The sequence below is a fragment of the Oryza brachyantha genome, chromosome 3 (assembly GCF_000231095.2).
Source record: "Oryza brachyantha chromosome 3, ObraRS2, whole genome shotgun sequence".
Classification (NCBI taxonomy): Eukaryota; Viridiplantae; Streptophyta; class Magnoliopsida; order Poales; family Poaceae; genus Oryza; species Oryza brachyantha.
In genome coordinates, this window is record NC_023165.2 from 25,550,843 (window position 1) to 25,572,846 (window position 22,004).

Below are 22,004 nucleotides of genomic sequence, written 5' to 3' on the forward strand. Positions count from 1 at the left end.
TGATGAAATTAACTATTACAAAATTAAAAAAAATCTATTTTAGTAAATTAAGATAATGGGATTTTGTATAGAAATTTTTTATACAAAATACGCCATTTAGTCGTTAGGAAAACATATGTATAAAACCGAAGAAAAAATCCATAGATAATATGATAAAACAGACACAACCTTACTCCCTCTCCTATCTGTTTTACTATGTAAAACTTTTTAGTATTGTCTATATATTTATATATTCATATAGATATAAATGAATCTAGATATATCTATAAATTATATACGTATCTTATTAAGACTAAAAAATGTTACGATATAAAACGGATGCAATGCATGCTTAGCTATGCAGTTGGATCCATGCATCCATCACCTGATGATTATCCACATAATGGTCATCTTTTCACTGGTTTTGTACTTTAAATCTCCGTGTGTAGCTATAAAAGTATATAGAACAACAAATTAGCTGCTTATCACGCACATGCACTCGTACATGAGAAATTTATTTTAACGAAGGATGATGCAGTTGATTTTTTGTAGTATTCTATAGGACGGTATTTTCCAGCTACCAATTGCATATGATTAACCAATGGTTTATTTTTACCCCTTTAGCCAATTTTATTTTGTTTTGCTAGAGAGGAGGAAGATGTCTTATTTTGGCCACGGTCGGTAGGGGGAGGACGTACGGATGGACGGACAAAATTATTCAAGATGTATTTTACCTTGGCACCAAGCTTCTCTATATTACTTCAACATGTCCTAAAATTATAGAGAATATTACAAGAATATCATTATAATTTTGTAAAATTAAAGATATGTCACCTGATCTACATGTCATTGACTCATGCAGGGCCTACATGTCATTGAGATACTAATGACATATCTCTAACTTGTAAAATTATAATATTATAATGACACGTTTGAAAATTTTCTAAAATTACATTGTATGATTGATGCAGGGAGAGCCATCAATAAGTTTCGTGCTCTCTTGGTGAAATACCTGCTGTGGGCCCAAAGAATAGGGAATCAGGGGAAATGACCTAAGCAGATGAGCCAAACGAATAATATAGGACACACACCATAGTGTTGCTAAATACTAAAGATACTCGGAGAAATTCCCGTCCTACAAAATAGGGAACATATGGAATTTAATTTTTGGTGTGGGGATTGAATCCAGGATAAGCAAAGAGAGCAGGAACTGTGTTGTCACACTCAAATGTTATGCTTTGGGAATTTGCATGTTATGCTTTGGGAATTTGAGGTCATGACAAGTGAAGAAATACCAAAACGTAAGAAAAATGCCAAGTATCTTAACTAAGCTCAAACGCAGCTTGGACTGCTAGAAGATTTTTCCTGGTCATTTCTTATAATAAAAATATATCTATCAAATGTTTAATTCATTTTAAATGAAGACCGTTTTTGGAGACCTAGCTGCATTAGCTTGACTGAGATTTTTGGCGGCATACAAACAAAACAAGGTAAGCCATTAGCACATGATTAATTGAGTATTAATTATTTTAAATTTAAAAAATGATTTCATTTGATTTTTTTAAAGAAATATCTACACAAAAACTTTTGCACAAAACACGTTGTTCGGTAGTTTTCGAAGAATTCTCATGAAAAACGATGGAAAATCTCAGCCCAGTCACTCAAAAGAACTCTATGACCTCTCCAAATCATCTGACATTCTCCTTTCTTTCCCTAACTCCATCTACTCCTCACCTGGTTTCTCTTACCGTCGGTTACCACGATAACTAGGATTACCGTGGGATGAGGTGCTGCTAAAAACTCAGTGATCCCACCAAGTTAACAAAAATAATCAAGATTTTATTTTTTTGGGGTCATTTTTGTCTGGGTTTTTCACTATTTGTTGTGGTCAACACCAGGGTGCAGTAGCCTACATAGCCTATTTGCCAACCCCCGGCGGTAGCACAATTACTGTGTGAAAAATGTGGTAACCGCGAAAAACCATGACAAATTCATATTCTAAATTTTGAATTTAAGTTTTTGAACTCCACAAGGTAATATGTTGTTACCGTGCAGTAACCCACAACATGATGAAGATGAAAAAATTGATGGAAAATTTTTGAAACATAATAACAAACCAAGAAAATTGTGGATATCTATAGGAAAAAATAAATTTAAGTGTGCATAAATTTTGTCCATAACCTTTGCTACATATATTTTCTAAACAAAGTGGAATCATATTCTAACCCATCTTTTTCTTTGCAATTCTCTGTTCCAATTTTGGTGGAGCTCTAAAATATAAAGTAATATTTTCCATTTCATATATACACCTTTTTCACCTGATAAAAATAACAATTAGCTGCAACTTGTGGGTTTTTTCAATTTCTCACCCCTTTTTTTTTGCAAATTTTAGTTCCAATAAAATACATCAAAACCTATCGGTGGTTACCCTAATGTGCACTTATGGTAAGGTTGGTTACCGTGGTAGGGAAACCCAGTGTACAAGAGCAATGACCCTGCTAGTAGCCCATTCATGGACTTATGGAAGAGTTAACCTAATTGGGTTAGTTTGGTCCTCGCATGAAAGCATGTCGCGAAGAAGAAGTCTTAAAATAAATTAAAGTATTTATATTTATATGAATTAAATTTATTATAATAATAATGATGATGATGATGATGATGATGACGACGACGACGACGACAGTAGTAGTATCATATTATTTACTTAAAAATGCGGGGGGGGGGGGGGGCTTCACACTTGCTTTTGCTTGAACTAGGATTGACATTTGTTTACTGTTTGAATTTAAATACTCATATATGTATGTCAGCTATTTCGCTTTCATGCCTCTCTCCCAACTCCCGGTTGTTACCATCTCTTCTCTAGTATTGATAACAGGTTGTCTCGCTAGCTTCGTATATGCACTCCCATATCCTATAGCTTGCTCCACTATGGTCGCGTTCGGCCCTCCCCAATAAGTTAACTTATCCCTTCGTTTTCCACGCGCACACTTTCCGAACTGCTAAACGGTGTATTTTTACAAAAAAACTCTATAGAAAAGTTGTTTTAAAAAATCATATTAATCTATTTTATATTTTTTGATAATTAATAATTAATTAATCATGTACTAATCTATTACTACGTTTTCCACGCCTGCATAAATTAACTTATCAGCCATCAAACGAACGTGGCCTATATCTATCACCATTGCACTCGTCATTTAACCACATTCCATACCCTCTATAGCATACCCCCATCAAGAGAAAAAGACAAGTAACTTTTGGTGGCATGAATAAATCTCATTCATCATGTATGAGAGCAAGCATGACCTTATGGTGTGTTCTCAGGAGAGAAAACATGCAACATAGATTAAAATCACCATCAAGGACACTTCCTTGTAGAGCTATAGAAATGACCTTCCCGTTTAGGTATTTATATGTGTGCTTGGTATGTACCTGACACAGAATCCCCGACACTGATGAGCCATGGTCATTGGAGCTGATTTTCATTCCCAACACACAGGAGGAGAGATGAAGAAAGACATACCAATGGTTTTTATTCCCAACACAAATGAGAAGAGATAATGAAAAAAAGACAGATCAATTTTTATTCTTTTTCTCAGGTTTGCTAAACCAACTCTATCCTTTTGCAAATTAGATAGAGAGGAACAAGAGAAATACATGAGACTAAAAGGTAGGTTCTTAAACCAAAGGGAAGATGCAGACTTTGGGAGCCTCCATTCCTCTCCGCTCCAACTTTTCTCCTTGTCTCTCATGCATCTCAAAAATCTACACTCCGTTGCAAGATGGAGATCTTCGGTTTGTTGTGCTAAAGGGATCACATAGATAAGTATTTTCTCAACGAAACATTGATTGACTCATATCTCCTACCTACAGATATCGTAAAGGCTATCCTCTGCTCCCTTGGCCTTACTCTATTGCTAGATTAGGGCTGCAAGATTACCCCAACTAAATGTTGGGCGAATCCCTTGTCCCCAAGTTGCATAGGTGCCCTAAGATCTCTATCTCTCCGCTGCACTCCAAGTACTTAGCTCATTGAGTCGATACTTCATGCATGCACACCAAGAACATCAAGAACTTGATTATCCACACCAAGATAGTAGATCAAGAACAACTAAAGAAGAAAATATAGCACAATTCACCCTATTCAACATGCAGAACCTGCGATAGAAAAAAAAATATAGGAAGAAAAACCTCCACCTGCAGTAGAGCATCTTGAACCCCATGATCAACCCATAGATCCACCCAAGTTGCATCCATGGCATTCACATCAGTCATCAACTAACTCATGCCATTCACATACAAGAGACAATGGCAGTAGTGTTTGTTACCTCAATGACATGAATGGCGTCGGAGGGGCTGTACAATCCCTAGATCCATTCCACCTCCAACACCGTGGAGGTGCCCTAGGCAATGCACAAGCCCATCACATGCATCGTGCCGCTGGCGACCATCACGACCCCACCCTACCCATGGGCTCCTAGCAAATCTCGACATCAAAAAAGCATTTGATCGTGACCTTACCTATAGTTCATGAGCATGGCCAGTGAGTACTGGGTAGAGTGAGGGAAGAGAGGGTGAGCAGAGGATCGCTTGCCTCCTTGGCGGCCATGTGAACAACGAGGACAGAGTCGATGCCACAACGTGTCTGAGCCTAAGCACACGGGCGCACACGATCGTCCTGCATGCCATGGTGGTGGGGGCTTATTGGATTGGAATATGTGGTTGAAACTATGGCGGAGGAGATAAGAGTGGACTTTGGTGGGGAAGATATAAGGCTTGTCTTGGGAACTTTATTTGTGCTGGTTATTGTCAAGACCCGTCACAAATGATTTACCACCTTTTTTTGGATATGGGACAAGACTCGGCACAGATGACATAGTATATATACCTGGTCTTGGCAATACCCTGCACAATTACATTGGTGATTTTGTTTGCCAGATATTAGCAAGAACTGGAACAAATAGCTATGTACGTTATTTGTCCCGGTTCTATTTTTGGGAGAGTAAGGTGCCCGGTATTGGGGCTATTAGCATTACATATTGGAGAATTGGCACTAATACCTCGACATTCTTTTATGACTACGTGGTAGATTTGACCCATAGTAGTTCGAATCGGCTCCAAAAAATCATTTACGATGAGGACAATGCTCTTACAATGTGTTACATAGGCAATGGCTTTGGTGTGCAAAACTACTCCCTCCTTTTTTTTAATTGACGTTATTGACTTTTTTATGTACTTTCGCCCCTTCGTCTTAAAAAATTTATATAATTATTGATTATTTTGTTATGATTTGATTTATTACTAAAGTAACTTTAGGTGTGATTGATATTTTTAATAAGATGAATGATCGAACGTAAATAATAAAATCAACTACGTCAATTAAAAAAATCAGAGGGAATAGTTTGCAAGCCCAGGCTACCGTGCTTTGGTGAGGTGTAACTCCCCTGCCAGTCCTCCCAGTTAATTAAGGTGGCAGCTCGGATTTAGTAACATGAAAACATAATCACGACACTGTGGATGCTATGAAGCTTCAAAGCTGAACTAGCCACGCGCAAGATTAGTAGTAGCGGATAGATATTGAAGAACAATATAATGTGGGGTTTATCCTATGTGTATTTTACCTGTCGACCGTTAATGCTTTATGCCGACCATGACCGGCAAGCAGCTGATGAACACACAACATGCGAAGCTTGGCAAAAGCTTAAGTACTTTACAGTCATTGGATGGTAACCACCAATTGGTGCTCCTTATGGATGACGACGACGACAACTTTCACTCTCATGTCGTGTCATTGCCAAAAGATGGGGAGGAGACTTATCTTCTGTGGTTAAATATATAATATCTGCGTGATGGATGCAACTCAAACATGTACCCTCTCTTTACTTTTATTTTTTATCTGACGTGGTTGAGTTTTGGATCCTATCTTTATCTTTTTGTCATTGATCATTGGTCTTATTCAAAACTTTTATATACATATGCAAAATTTTAAGTCAAATTAACATTATCTTTAGCAATAAAACAAATCAAGACAAACTAATTAATAATTATATAAATTTTTAATTAATATGAATGATCAAATATAGATTTAAAAGTTAACGGTCTTAGATAAAAGAGACGAAAGCAGCAATTATCTAGAGTAATAGAGAATTCATGTTACTGAAAAGCGACAAAGCATATGTTGACAGAAGGGTAACCCACTATATAACATTCTTTCGGGTTCCTTTTCGGCAAACATTGGCACAACTATTAACTGACGCTAAATGTTTATAGATGATTTAGTGTTCTTAAGAAAAAATCCCTGAAAAAATAATTATGTAAAATTAACTGTACATCTCGTTTACAATAGTTAGGCCGCGTTCGTTTGAACGCCGGTAGGTTAACTTACCTCGACACGAAAAACGTAGTAATAGATTAGTACATAATTAATTAATTATTAATTATTAAAAAAATAAAAAATAGATTAATATGATTTTTAAAACAACCTTTTCTATAGAAATTTTTGCAAAAAATACATCGTTTATCAGTTTAGGAAACATGCGCGCGAAAAACGAGTGAGATAAAGTTAACTAAGAGGGGAACGAACGCGGCCTTACTCTTGTTGTTTACCTTTAACCTTTTTTTTTTTAACCACATGGAAAAAGCACATGTATATCCACCTGACAGAGCACCTTTATCGTTCTAAATACACTAACTTCTAGCTATCAAAATTTATCCCATGAATCTAGCAACATCTGCACATACTCTCGTCTTAACCAACCATAACTATTTTGCATCTCCATTTACTTTCTTTATCTTAGGTCTTGTTTAGTTTCCAAAAAGTTTCTCTAAAAACATCAAATCGAATCTTTGGACATTTAAATAAAGTATTAAACATAGATGAACCAAAAACTAATTGCATGGTTATGGAAGAAATCGCGAGACGAATTTTTTGAGACTAATTAGGCCATGATTAGTCATAAGTGCTACAGTAACAAATATGTGCTAATAACGGTATAATTAGGCTCAAAAGATTCGTCTCGCAGTTTCTTGGTGAAATCTGTAATTTGTTTTTTCATTTGTATCCGAAAACCCCAACCGACATCTGTCAAGCGTCTGATATGACATTTGTTGCAAAAATTTTTGTTATCTAAACACACTCTTAATTAATCCAGCACAGCCCTCCCTATTATTTTTAATCTCTGTAAAAAAAATAAAAACCTCAAAGGGCGGAGGCAGTAACAGTTAAAGCAATAAACTCTCTTCGGTACACAAAGCGTTGGACGGAGAGCATAAATGCAAGCAGCGTACATACTGTGCAAATATTTGCAAGGATGGAGATCAGATTTGAAGGACGAAAAGATGGGTACTGGAGGAGAAAAAGATGGGTACATATGTATGCAGCCATGAAGTTGCCGGCTTCGCCTCATCACTCACCAGATTCCACCTGAAACCCCCCCCCCCCTAAAAAAAAATCTGTGGACTGTGGAGCATGGAAAGCACACCGTGATATAACTTATTAATTAGTCTGATTGTTTGGTTTTTTAAAAAAACAACATATTATTAACTTAAAAAATAACTTATAAATATAATTTTATATACACGCTCTTAGCGAGCTATAAGCAAGCCTGAAAAGTAAACTACGATAGAAAATCTTAAAATTAACTCTAAATTAAAGGTTAAAATTTATTTCTCTAAGTATAAACAGAAATAAAAAGATGTTGACAAGTAATTCATGCCCGAAGCAAAAATAAAAAAGAAAACAAGCCAATATCTAGGACGGCATATTCCTAAATAAGATTAGAACAAACGGGAAGTAGGCCACACATCCCTCTCCACATTAGCTTCGTGCAAGGCGACATGGTTGATTAATTTGGAGACGGAGCTTTGCGAGGTCGAAGGCAGACAACGTCGCTGTCTCATCCGAACGTACGGGGCATCCTTGTCTAGTGCAGTAGTGCCCACCCTGGCTCCACGAGGGCCCTCTCCTGTTCATCTCCTTTTGGTGGTGATTTTTACATTTTAGCCGGTCGGTGGACCTCGACCAAGCCACTAACACTGTCCACTCGTTTCCTACCTAGCACGTGAGTGACCGTGGGTGTCTCTCCTATCCTAGCCCTATGGCGCGTCTCTTTTATCTAGATGTGATGTTTTATTTATAATATAGAAATTTTATTATAATCATTTATTCTGATACGATGAGATTATGCTGTCTCCTAGAAGAATATAATGTTTTTTTTGGAAAAGCAATTTCATTGAGGTAGCTATGGATAAGAAGAATATTTGTAAAAGTAAAGTTAACAAACTTAAAGAGATGATTATATGTTGTGTCATGAAAAAAGACAAACGACATATTTATAAATAAAAAATAATTTGTGAATAATAATTTTATATATGTATTCTTAGCGATCTAAAACCACGGCCGGAAAATAAACTTAGGTAAAATATCCTAAAATCAACTTCAAATCTAAGGTTAAAAATTTAAATTTTGACTTATAAACATAAATATAAACGAAAAGACACGGTACTACGCTACAAAAGGTAGAGTTCAAAAAGGTTGTCCCGCTTTTGTTTCCATGGTGCCATATCACCTTACACGGATGTGCTGGTAGTGCTACAAGCTGTTCATACATGACAAGCTATACATAGCGAGCGATCATCAGTGCATTACACTTTAAATAGTTTGGCAAACACACTTATATATTAATCAAGCAACAAATTAAAAGAGTGAGGAGAGAAATTGAGGAAGCAACATACAATCCGTACATATGATGCTTCAAGCTAGGCAGGCAGGACGCTTGACCGTGATTAACTGAAACGATGATAGCTGCGGTCGCTAATTAGCCAGCAAAGCTAGGCCATCCACTCGGGAGGATAGCCGCCCGGCGGCGGCGCCGGCGGCTGGTTCACATCCACGGCATGAAACCTGCAGAAATTACCAAATGCATACTGCCATCAGTCCATCATAATCTATCGACAACGAACCGTCGGTTCACCATTAGGGCATTTCTCTACAATTCTACAGAAAAAGCTCAAATGAGTTGGGTGTAAAATCCGGATGCTTCCATTCATCGACAACCACCAGTAACCAGTTTGCCGTTAGGACGTACAGTTCTAAGTACTAATGCCTTACTCTCTTCAGGAAATCTCCATTATCTTGAAAAGTTTAGCAGGAGATCGACAGATTGTGCAGTTTAAGTAGAGGGTAGAAACAGGTCGCACCCCAGGGCCTGGAAGAAGTGCTCTGGCTGCGGAGGCTCACTGGAAAACACTCCGCCGCCGCCGCCACCGCTATTGCCAGTACAGTTGCCGTTCCACGTAGGCTGTGGGGAAGGTGTCTCGACGTCGATCTCGTCCAGCTGAAACAGGAGGATCATATCAAACAATCAAAACAAGAGATCGAAGAGCAGCGCTGCATGCGGTGCTGATCATAAAGATAAAAGAAAGAAGTGATCAGGTGTGTGTGAGATGAAGGTAGTTCCACGAGGAACATTGCATGCGTTTCCTACAGGGGCTATGAAACTTTTGTGTTCTCCAAACAAAGGACGGCGAGTTTTAGGTGTAGCAGAGGTGATGGAAGGCTGAAACCTCAAAGGTCCATTTTATACTGCTGCCATGCCACCAGCCGGGGGACCTACCCACCTATATATATATACTTGGCTACTTCTGCAGCATCACCTTTCCAATCACGAGCCCACAACATATACTTCAATTCAGAGGAGAGCAAATTCTTGGGGGTGGACCATTCAGTGAGTCATGCGGTCCCTAACTACAAATGCAGAGCTTTCTGTAGTTTCTAGTATAGGTAGCAATTGAGTAAACGGCAACCTCGTACCTTCCTTTTCAGGACGCTGTTTGCATCTTGTAGCATTTGTTCCTGAAGATCAATGGATCACTTAGGAGAAAAATGGAAAGTGGATTTGGCACTGGAAGACAAAGCATTTACTGCGGTGTACATCATTTGGCGGCATTGAAGATAGTATTTGAGTGTTACCTTTCTCTTTAGGTCGCAGAGTTCATCAACTAGTACCTGAGTCTGCAAATTACAAATGAAGTGATGCAGAGAAGAGGATTAGCTAAAGATTAACTCGGAGCAGCTGTCTGAACCGTAGAGAACAATATATTTCCCCATAATCCTTTTAAAGCAAAAAAGGAAAGAAAATTAATGGCCGCACCATTTCTAATCAATTGGCAATCATCAAAATTACAATGTACCAACACTGTTTAATATAGAAGGGGCACTTAGAACTCCAAAGATTAGTATGACTTGCAGTTACTTGTTATTCACAACTCTTAGTCAGAAACCCAACTTTTATTTTAATTCAACCTTTGTAAATTATTCTTATTAAGCTCAAGTAACTATTAACCACCTCTACCGATACCATTTTCGAAAATCTCCGAAAAATTTCCAACCAAATAGTTCCGTTTCCGAAACAGGTCCGGATTTCGGAAAGTTTCTGATCCGTTTTCACCCCTAGTTAAGCCTCGTACGTAGAACATTGATCTATCAATGACAATGTGCAAGATCCACATCACATATCACCACCTCGATGTATAGCTTCAAATATAATAGGGTAAAATACATGGGTGGTCCTTAACTTAGAAGTGGATAATCATCAATATTCGTAAACTTAAAAATTACACATTTAAGTCCTTCACCTTGGAAGCGGATGTCATTTAGATCCGTAAACTTTTAAACTACACATCTAGATTCACCATCTTGGTTTAATGATTCATAGTTGGTCCAAGCCTCATTTGACTAAAGTTGACCACTGACGTGGCATTCTATGTAGGTAATATATTTGCAAATAACCATGTTCACAGTCAATTTCACTCAAATGAGATTTGCGCTGACTATGATTCACTAGACCAAGATAGTGAACCTAGATGCGTAATTTTTAAGTTTACGGATCTAAATGATATCCGCTCTCAAATTTAAGAATCTAGATATGCAATTTAACAGTTTACAGACCTAGATGACATCCGCTCCTAAGTTTAAGGATCAGCCATGTATTTTAGTTAATAGAGTAAAAAACACTGTAAGCATACCATAATATGTGTCAGATAGAAGCTGGCGAAATGTTATATAACAGTTATACTTAATCTCTACTCCCCACATTCAATATTAAGGTTTATCCAAAATTAAATTCATTTAAATTTGGCCTAAGTTTATAAAAAATGTAGTAGCATTTTTAACACAAAGACACATATACTATAATGGTGGATTTATGAAATTAATTTGATATTTTAGATGTTGCTATATTTTCTTCTATAAACAAGGTTAAATTTAAAAAAGTTTGATCTAAGATAATCTAAGATGTATTAAAATATGAAATGGAGGGACCGAGGAGTATGCTAATTTACCTTTCTCGATCTGATTTGCTTCAATGTTCTGACTACCTGACCCTCAAGCTGATCAAGTTCATCTGTGTTCAGTGGAGCCAAATCCTCACCTAGAAGATTCCTGCAGCGTCATCGCTAGTAAAATATTTTTCAAAATAAAAGGAGCATCGGAGTAGAGCCAGAGTTCTTAAGAGTTAAGACTAAAGTAGACACACAAACCCGAACACATATACGAGCATGGACATAAAGAATTTATTACCTTTGTGAGTGTTGCAGAACCTCAACTTGTGCCTTTAAGTTCACATATTCCTGATAATTGTTCTGCATTGTAAAGGAGGAAAAAATTGAAAACGAGCTAAAATTTTAAATTGAACTGTTCTTGTGTTCTACAGAAGCTGCTCCAGTGATTTCCTTTTTATGATTGTGGACGTACTGATAAAGTGCATTTGTACATGTGACAATGCAATACCATTCGTTCTATGTTAATCTTTAAGTAATTAATCTATACTATATGTGGTCTGCTATGCCGCCATGGTGTTTTTCTACTTATAGTAATAATAAATCTAACCCATTGAACTAATTTTATTAGATGGTTCAGATATATTTCTACTGTCACCCTACCGGTAGAAACAAGAAGTGTATAATAGTAAAAAAAAATATGATGGAGAGGTAAAATATTATATTTTCCCTCTTTGGAAGAACGTGTGTCAAGTATATGCTAATAAGCAATATGATGGGATAAATAGATAAAAACCTCTTACGAAGAATTAATAAATTCCTAAATACCAACATTACCCCTAATCACTAAGTAAACTACCAATATATCCTTATAAATCAACGGTCAAGATCTATTCTACTGGTAGTATTATACTAACAGTAGAGAGCAACATAATGATTCTCATATATATTATATATACTCTGTATAGAGCAACTGAGCAAGTATATTTGTTGGAGTATTGTTCTTTGCCACATAAGATTAGATAAATAAAAACATGTGAACAACGTGGTACAACTAAAAAAAGCCTAATGTTGCACGAAAAAGATGTGCACACAGTTTCTAATGAATGTCAATAATTGAGAGTAACTGCTCTATCTATTTTAAAATATAATCATTTCAAAGATTGAAATCTTGTATCATAATATAAATATTTTTAATACTATTCATGGTACTACTTGTCCCATTAACCATCACCAATTTAATTTTTTGATATTTATCCCCCACCTATTTTTCCACTACATATGTTCCTTATTTATTGAGGGGGTGCCATAGTCTTTTCTTTCAATGTTAATGCTTGCTAAACAATTTAGAATGGAGGTAGTAAGATATACTAGGGCAACATAGATTCCCACGCATGGAGTTCCATAAACAGTGATGAATTAGGATTTTAGCGGTATGTCTGCTTTAAAAATTGCTGTATACAATTCGGTAAATCAATTTTAGCAAATTGGTAATAATAGTAAAACTTATAACGTGATTCAATATATATGCAATAAGTAACGCATTAAGACTTAAATTCATGGATTCAGTTAAAACCATCACTAAAAACAACTTGCAGTACCTATATCGGGTATCCCTCCCCCCCGGGTCCATAAACAATTATCATATTTGTATCATTTATACGTTGCCTACTCCTTCCGTTTTATAATATAAGATGTTTGACTTTTTTACTGTTTGATCATTTGTCTTATTTAAAAATTATGAAAATATCATTTATTTTACTTGTGATTTACTTTTCTACTACTACTATAAAAGGGAGTAGTGGTGGGTGGTGGTGAATCTGCCACCTACCCCACCACCAACTCTTTTCTATTTTTTAAAAGAAAAAAAAAGTTGAGACCTATATGTTAAACCAATTTTATTAACTATATTTTAATAAAATGCTAATGATATTTTTTTAATAAGATCCCGTTGCAATGCATGAATAATATGCTAGTATTATCAAAAAATTTTAAGCACGATTTATTATTTTTTATATGTGTACTAAATTTTTTAATAAGACGAATAGTCCAACGTTGCAAACAAAAAAATCAAGCATCTTACATTATGAAACGGAGGTAGTATATAGGATATATAGTACTGAAATATATTAGGCATCTAAATATATCTTTAATTTAAGTCATTATAAAAACACCGGGTTTAAGTGACACGTGAGACACGGTCATGTATGTACTTGCATGACAGTTGAACAAAGAAATACGTAGAACCACTACATGCTGGAAATGCATGAAATGCCCTGGACCAATGGGCGTCAATTTTTATGTGTGTTCCCAATTCTCGTGACATGGCTATCTCTGGCCTAAATCCACTCGGCAAATCACTAGAGATGCCCACAATTGATCTTTTTTTTCCTTGTTGGAAACTAAAATTGCCGGCGAGGCTATGAGAGAAGGGGATCTTTTCCTTGAAAAGAGTCATTATATTTTGAGTTGTAGATATCTATGGCTATGAAGATTTACTTTTCTTTCTTCAGACAGTGAGAGATTATATTCAAACAAAGAGAAAATTATGGTTTTTGTGAGGCTTTCTTTTAAAAAATAAATTTCATGCAAATCAACCTCTAGCATATTTAGATTATTACACAAATAAAATACCAGAAGCAATTACATGATGGTTTCAAAATATAGGCAACGTTTTTTTTTAAAAAAAAAAAGGCTATACCAAGGAAATAACATCAACAAATAATGTGCCACAAACTGGATAAAATTATCAAACCTGCATCTCATCGCTAGCTGGTGCACTAGCATCTTGGGAAGCGTAAATGTACCTCTGGTATCTCTCAAGGGTCTTAAGCATGCTGAAATATTAAACGAGAATAGATATTAGCTAGCACAAGATACCGAAAAGCATGTATCCGATGTCAAGAAAAAGTTAAATTAATAAAGGCATTTTAATTATGTCTTCCTATCAATTTATGGAAGTTTCACCGATTGATATATATATATATATATATATATATATATATATATATATATATATATATATATATATATATATATATATATATATATATATATGATTATTTAATTAGGCACAAAATAGAGAAAATATGGGGGCATTATCAATAAACAGTAAGCTGAGAATATTGTTAATCCTTTCTAAATTCCTACTATTTGTGGAAGTTTCACTGTCACTGTCTTGTTCAAACCAAAACTTCAAGTCCCTTAGTTCATATTTGAGATGCTTTGATGTTTCACCAGAAACTGATGATACCAAGTTAAACAAAGAGTATATGGAAAATGTAGCTTTGAATTGGTACAAATATTTATATCTTTTGTTGCACAAATTTGGACAGTTTTTATAGCTTTCTATGCAACAAACAGAAGAAAATTGATTTTACCGAATTAAACAAAAAGGTTATAGAAGAAAATTGAATAATGGTATGCAAATATTTATTATCTTTTGTGGTGCAAATTTGGACAGTTTTTATATCTTTCTATGCAGCACCATCAGACGGTTTTTCATCTCACCTCAGCTTTTATCAGAGTAAAAAAGGTGGCTTAACAAAGCTGCCCTACTCTATGCCAAGCCACTCATTATACATCATTTTTCACTGAGGATGAAGAAGGATAAAAAGCACAAAAATATTTTTGTGTGTTATACCCCAATAACATATACACACCATATCATTTTCCCCATAAATATTTAGAAAAAAGTATTTTGAGCATGATACTTTTTATAATGTATTACAGATATGTTACTTATAGCAAATTAACATCTCACCAATGGTGGAACTTAATTTTTGTGACCATCACATGGTAGCTAGTGAGCATGTTTATATATCCTACAAAAATACTGTAAGGTACTACTGTATCACTTGATAAACAACCGAATACTACCAGAAACCTTAGATGGGGGAGGATACTCTTGTCGTCCCACACTGCACTGGCAAGGAATGGCCTTTCCCTCTCGGTTTACCCGATATATATACATGACGGGTTTTAGCCACCCCTAAGGATATAGTTTTTGGTTGTGACTATTGGCATAGCAGTCTTTTAGCATTATTAGTAATCTTACGATTAATTCTCTATGGATGATGCCCCTAATGCCAAATTAAGGGTTCTAACCAAGGGTTGAAGCTATTGTGATCATCATACGGTAGCAACTAGTCCCTTGTGGCGATTTACTGATTGATTGGCAATAGTACTTGACACATGACATTTGACAAAGAACCAAAACAAAGAAACGTACAAAAACTGGTCCCTTGTGGCAATTTATTGGTTGAATTGGCAGTACTAAATGTGCCATAATTCCAATAATAGCGAGTAGGTCATTTGTTTTCCCTTTGTAACATACTGGAGTATATTGTTAGAGTGTACTAACATATATACGTGCATGTGAAAAAAAATAAAAACAGCTAAAGATTCCGATACATATACTTGCTAAGTAGCACTGTTTAAACATGGTTAATTTATTCTTTAGACTTTAGTATGCAGCTGTACTAATCTGAGTTTCCAGTTTTACTAATGTGAGTTTCCACATTTCATGCACAGACCGCAGATTTAAAATTATCATGTACAAATCAATAATATATTAATGCATAATAATGTACTACTCTAAATTAAGAAATTCTATCTTAGAGAGTGACTATATATGGATGGGGCAACATGCATTTGCCTACAGTGAACTAGGTTGTTTGTTTTGGAACTGGAATTACATGTACAGTTGATCTTTTGCAACGTATTTATAAGGCAATTAATAGTACTTGGTACACTGTCAGATACAAAGTCTGAGCATGTGTGTTAAAGTATTCGTATTCTTGGGATAGTATTTCTCCACAGGGCCTCCGAACCATAGATGAATTAACACCTCACAAATTTGGTCCGTTTAACTAGTTTCATGAGATATTTGCAGAAGCATACATAGCTGATACACAGCAAGTATCCTATATAATGTAAGTAATTAAACATCAAAATTTTAGCAAGTATATCCTATATACTCCAAGTGGCATTCTTTAAATTGAACAATTTATAAAACCCCAAGAAGCTAAATCAGCGAATGTTTAAGCTAATTCACCTCCTAAAATGTCTCTATCCGGCCAGGAAAGATGCACATCAAATGAAACCCCTTTCCTTTTCCAAAGCGAGCAATGACACATACGTATACGGGAGACGCGCAGGTATATACATGTGTGTACATCTCCTGACGAGGACAACCTCGGCTTTGCCTTTGCCGTGTTCTGTTTGTAGCCTTTTTTTTTTATGAACAGTAGCTTTCCCAATAGAACAGAAAGAAAGGAACAGGCGTAGGGAAAACACACCACGTACGAAATAATGGCCACCCATAAGTTCATGCACGGACGACGACGGATACAGTAGACGGACGCGATGAAAAATTTTCAGATCGCTCGTGATTTCGCGCAGATTGTGCGAGGGAAGAGCAAATTAATTAACCCAAGTGCAGGAAAAAAAATCTAATCAGGGAGGGGGAGAAAAGCGCGACGAGATCGATGAGGGGTGAAGCGGGTGATGAGAGAGTGTGAGAGTGAGTTCAGTTACTTGGATGAGGAGGAGAACTGGTAGAGGCGGCCGGCGTGGGAGAAGAGGACGAGCGCGACCTCGGCGTCGCAGAGGATGGACAGCTCGTACGCCTTCTTGAGCAGGCCGTTCCGCCGCTTGGCGAACGTCACCTGCCGGCTGATCTTGTTCTCGATCCGCTGCAGCACCACCTTGCCTCTCCCCATCTCCGCTCCGGCGGGCCGGCCGCTCGAGATCTCTCCTCTTCCCTTCCTCCCTCCCTCTCTCTCGCTAGATCGATCTCAAGCAGGCCGGAGAATTCAGCAATCTGCTAGAGCCGCAGCTGCTCCTCCATGCAGCATCTGCATGATGGACGGAAAGGAAGGATCGATCGATCAATCAGTACATGAAATCAAATTCCGATTCCTAGCTAGCTCGGTCGCACCTGCAGCTGATCTGCCCAAAGCTCTAGCTTAATTACGAGCTGCCTTTTCTCTCTATGCCCTACTTAATCTCTATCTCGAGTAGAGTCCGGCCGGCCGGCCCGTCCCCGGCCCCAGCCTGCAGCGCCCTGTGGTGGTGGTGGCCGATCTGCAGCTTAATTGGCCGAGAGAGAGAGAGGCTGAGAGCGAAAGAAAGGCAGCGACAGCGAGAGGTAGAGGCCGGGTCGTCGACGAACAAGAATCTTTTCTTTCGTGGGCTGCAGATTGGGTTTGGATCTCATCTCGTCCTCGTCTCGCCTCGCCTCGCACCCTAGCTAGGTCACGTACGTTTCCATCGCCCAGGGTATAGCGAATTAATACAGCTAGCTAGCTAGCTATAGCCCTCGCGATCGCACGCAACGCAACGCAAGCAGGCAAGCGAGCGAGCATGTCACAGCGACGTGTTGTACCGGTGCCGGGCCGTGTACCGTACGCGCGCGAGATGGACGGGAGCGGTTGACCGATCGATACACGAGTAGATAGATATATCACGATGTGGTGCGGATCATGCGCGGCCGCGGCTGCGAGCGAGCGAGAGACCGGGTCGGGGCGGCGAACCCGAGGTGGTGTGTATCGCGCGCGCGATGGCAAGCTGCAGCTAGCAGCGCGCACAGAAGCCGAATCGCGACGTGTCGAGCGGCCGCTGGTGCCCGCGCCTTTTATGCCCGCGGGCTAAGCGGAGACTAGTACGTGCCCGGCCAGCCCAGCCAGCGCCCCGTCGTAGGCTGTAGCAAACTACTGCTAGCAATCCAGCTCGTTGACGCGCGCAACAGCTAAAGGCCGGTCCGGTGGCTATCAATGGCTCCCTCTCTCCCCCCGCCGGTCCGGCCACCGCTTCCCCTCTCGTTGCTGCTGCCGTGTTTCCTCCGTACACGACGCGTCCGCACGCCGGGCGACACGGCGAGGCCGGCCGGCCGCGGGCGCGCGAGCTGAGAGTAGCTAGCTAGGCCTGCCGCCTGCATGCGAGTACGTGCCCATCACCGAGCTGGGCTAGGCCGGACGCCCGGACGACGGGCGTGTCGCCGGCAGGCTGGAGCCGGACGACGCGCGCGGCGTGGGCGCGCGCGTTCCGGTCACAGTGCACGTCGCGTCGACCGGGCGTACATCGATCATCCAGCCATCAACTCGGCGTCGCCTCACGTGACCACGTCCTTGGGCTGCCGCCTCGCTTGCGGATGGCAGAGGACGGAGGAGGACGGGAGTAGGGCGTCGATGAGCGCATCTGCACAGTGAGGGCAACAACTACTCCATCCGCCAACCTAGTAGCTGTAGCCTAGTATTGTCACTCCTACAGTGCCTGCTGGCGACTGGCCGCTGGCCCACCACGTAACCCTCCCTCGCTCTCTTTCGCCCTCGATCAGTTGTACTGTAGCTGCATTCAAAGGAGTCACTAGACTCACTACAGCACTTGAAGTGGTTTTAAGTTTACTGTTCTCACGTGGAAGAAGTTGCAGTAGATCTATATAAGTGGGTGTTTAGTTTGAAAAACAAAAAAATTTACGTTTACATTATACGTTTGACCGAATGTCAGAAAAAGCTTTTGGATAAATAAAAAAACGAATTTCACGACTCGTCTAGAAACTGCGAGACGAATCTTTTGAGCCTACGTGGGTTACTGTAGCACTTATGGCTAATATGTACTAATTATGCTTAAAAGGTTCGTCTCACGATTTCTTCCATAACTGGTAATTAGTTTTTTGTTTCATCCATGTTTAATGCTCCATTTAGGTGTCGAAAGATTCGATGTGATGTTTTTGAAGAAAAATTTTGGGAACTAAACTGGGTTTAATGCTACAAGTAATGGGAGCGATTGAACAATCTGTCAATTAAAATGTATACGTACAATTAAGAGATGAGATATGTGGAAAGAGAAAAATGGACCAACCAAAAATATTTTGGTCGGTCATCTTTCTGCATTTTAGGGAAAAAACTAAACAGCACATTTATAAATAAAAAATAAATTATAAATAATTATATATATATATGTTGTTATAGTGATCTAAAAACAAAAGGTAAAAAATAAACTATAATGAAAAACTCTAAAATTAACTCCAAATTTAAAGTTGAAAATTCAAAATTTAGCCGGTAAGTATAAGCAACAACGAAATGATAAGACTTTTTATGTTTTTGGTCACAACGCATGTGAAAACCATGACATCATTGCCCTAGGGGTTCTTTAGACCACATGGATTTTATAGTATTTACACAAGAAACAATTCATTTCTTCCCGGATTTCATCAGAATTTGTCCATTCAAGAGGAGGCCTTCAATTACTTCAGTTTGGATAGGAATTGAAAATTTTCCAAAATTATTAAAAAGAACATGAGCCACAACTTACCTACGTGTAGGGGTGGTAATGGCCCAAGGCACTTTGGTCATTTCACAACTCTATTTATTCTTATTTTAGCTTAAAAAACTATAAATTTTTAACCCACCCCATTTTAGACCCCAGCCCATAAATTTTGTATAAATACTTGGACCCGTTACCACCCTAACATGCATGTATTAAATACTAGGAAGTTCACATAATTTCCTACGAAGCAATTCAAAGTTTCGTATGGTAGGAAACATTCTCTATGTTCTAAATGATCTTGGAATATAGGTTAGTACTATTGTTCATGTGGGTATTTTGAACTTGTATGCGATGAATTTCAACCATATTCCTGGCCTGGTATGAGAGAGCTAGATGGCCCAACAAAACTATGTATATGTCCATGACCACAGGTTAAAGCTCGAGGAAAGTTTCTTTGTGAAAGTTCAAATTGCACACATAAATTTTTGAATTCCTTTGCTTCTTCCAACGTTAATGTCAAGGTCAAATTCACATGTTTTTCGTTTGCGTTAGATCCTTTTGCAGTTTACTTTTCCAAAACTCCAACCACTATATAGGGGGCCCTCCTCACAACCCCCCTTCTTTTTTAAAAAAGGATGGGCCCTAATTCTGGATCGATGCATATACAATATGGTGTTAAATTTCTGTATTAATCTCTATATACAATGGCTACATATATATATTGTGCAGTCACACCAGTGATATATGTTGTTCCATCTTGGTTAATTTGAATGCACACCCACATGCGTGCCTCTTTAACACATGATCATCGAATATAGCACGGGGGCAAAAATTCCAATGGGTACAAGGCCAAATTCATAGGAAAACAGAACATAATAATGCGTGTACGTGCAAAATAGAGTATGAGGGAGAGAGAGGAGAAAAGTGTATATCAGATTAATGAGGCTTACTCCGGTGTATTTTACTGGTAGTAGAATTTAACCGACACCGATGATCTATTTTTATCGAACGGCTGTGTGATTAAATTATACTACCAACAATATTGGGTGTAGTAGAAATTTAAAGGGGTAATATTGTCTTTATATTATGATCTTTATTGCAAAAATTACAAATTACAAAATACCGCTAATCAAGTAATTAACAAAATACAAAAATATCTTTTTTCTACTGGTAATATAATACTACCAATAAAATGCACCGGAGAGTTGCCCCAGATTAATTGGGTGTATGGAGGGCATGAATTTTTTGGGCGTGAATAAATACATGCACGCATGTATTGTTCCATCATCATTTGTTTTCGCCTGGATATGGTCTGTTCTTTTTTAGAAATTATATCTTACAAATAACCAAGATCAGTTTACTGAAATAAGAGTGTCAAAAGATTTTCCGTGTTAAAGCTCTTTAAGCCTTATATGTCCTATCAAAGGCGCACTGATATTCTACTAAGTGGAAAAGAAAAGGTTTCAATGAATAATCATTTATGTGAGACTCTTGATTTGGCCAAAAGGAAGGGACGCGTGCAAAAAAATCTCTCTTTTCTAATGGGTATGGCTTTTGGATACGACGTTTGATCATTCATATCACTCAAAATAAATATGTAACTACCCATATAGTTTGTAATTATTTGTTATATCATTAGAAATATTTTAATAATTACTTAAATTTTACACGGTAAATTTTTAAATAACGTGAATTATTAAATTAATATTGTATATAAAAGTTAATAACATAATCGATTAAAAATAGAAAGTATAACTTGGTTTTTTTAAATTCTCATATCGGGGAGTTAGTACCGTGTTCATTTGAGGTGCACACACATGACAATATGAGTAATGTATGTGCGGTAGGTGCCCCCTTAGAGCAGCTCCAATGTGTCTTCTAAGAAAGTGCATAAGGAGAGAGAAATATATAGGATAGATTATATGTGTTGAAGGAATGGTGCTAAGCTAAATTTTCTAACCTTCATGACTTATCTAGGCAACTAGTACTTAGATTTAAAAAAAATACTTTAGCTTAATATTTAATGTTGTATAGTGGAGAAATGTAAGAAGGATGACATATTTTTATCCCAATGGGTTCCACCTTAGTCTAAGTTATATAAGTCTAAATATTAAAGTACACTTAACTAAACTAGAAACTTATGACATGTCTAAACTTATACCTTCCTAAGAAAATATACATTAAATATGTCGGGCTAGTTTAGTTCCCAAAAAAGACCATATCGAATCTTTAGACACCTAAATGAAACATTAAATATAGATTAAAAAACTATTTGCATAGTTAGGGGAAACCGTGAGACGAATCTTTTAAGCCTAATTAATGAATGATTAGTCATAAGTGCTATAACAACCTATATGTGCTAACGATAAATTAATTAGGCTCAAAAGATTCATCTTGCGGTTTTCAGGTGAACTATAAAATTCATTTTTTTTCATTCGTGTCTAAAACCTCTTCTGACATCCAAATTTTTTTCCCGA

General features: G+C 37.7%; 1 protein-coding gene across 2 annotated transcripts; it reads right to left on the bottom strand.

Moving 5' to 3' along the window:
- Positions 1-8,558: 8,558 nt before the first annotated feature.
- On the bottom strand, positions 8,559-17,523 carry LOC102722659 (MADS-box transcription factor 34). 2 transcript variants are annotated; one of them, XM_015835254.1, is made up of 9 exons: positions 17,198-17,523; positions 16,795-17,114; positions 14,012-14,093; positions 11,558-11,619; positions 11,320-11,419; positions 9,950-9,991; positions 9,791-9,832; positions 9,178-9,314; positions 8,559-8,881 (listed from the first exon to the last, which is right to left on the bottom strand). In XM_015835254.1, the coding sequence occupies exons 2-9, from the start codon at positions 16,977-16,979 to the stop codon at positions 8,809-8,811; spliced, it is 723 nt and encodes a 240-aa protein (XP_015690740.1). In that variant the 5' UTR covers positions 16,980-17,114; positions 17,198-17,523; the 3' UTR covers positions 8,559-8,808. The 2 variants fall into 2 exon arrangements, with proteins under 2 accessions (XP_015690740.1, XP_006650603.1); XM_006650540.3 differs by lacking the exon at positions 17,198-17,523 and having other exon boundaries at positions 16,795-17,180.
- Positions 17,524-22,004: the final 4,481 nt, after the last annotated feature.

What these genes read in the sequence shown, in the direction of transcription:
- LOC102722659 (XM_015835254.1), bottom strand. Translation starts at nt 16,979, where the DNA reads ATGGGGAGAGGCAAGGTGGTGCTGCAGCGGATCGAGAACAAGATCAGC. An exon ending in CAGTTCTCCTCCTCATCCAA is followed by an intron (nt 14,094 to 16,794) that starts GTAACTGAACTC and finishes TTAATATTTCAG; the next exon opens with CATGCTTAAGACCCTTGAGA. An exon ending in GTTCTGCAACACTCACAAAG is followed by an intron (nt 11,420 to 11,557) that starts GTAATAAATTCT and finishes ATGACGCTGCAG; the next exon opens with GAATCTTCTAGGTGAGGATT.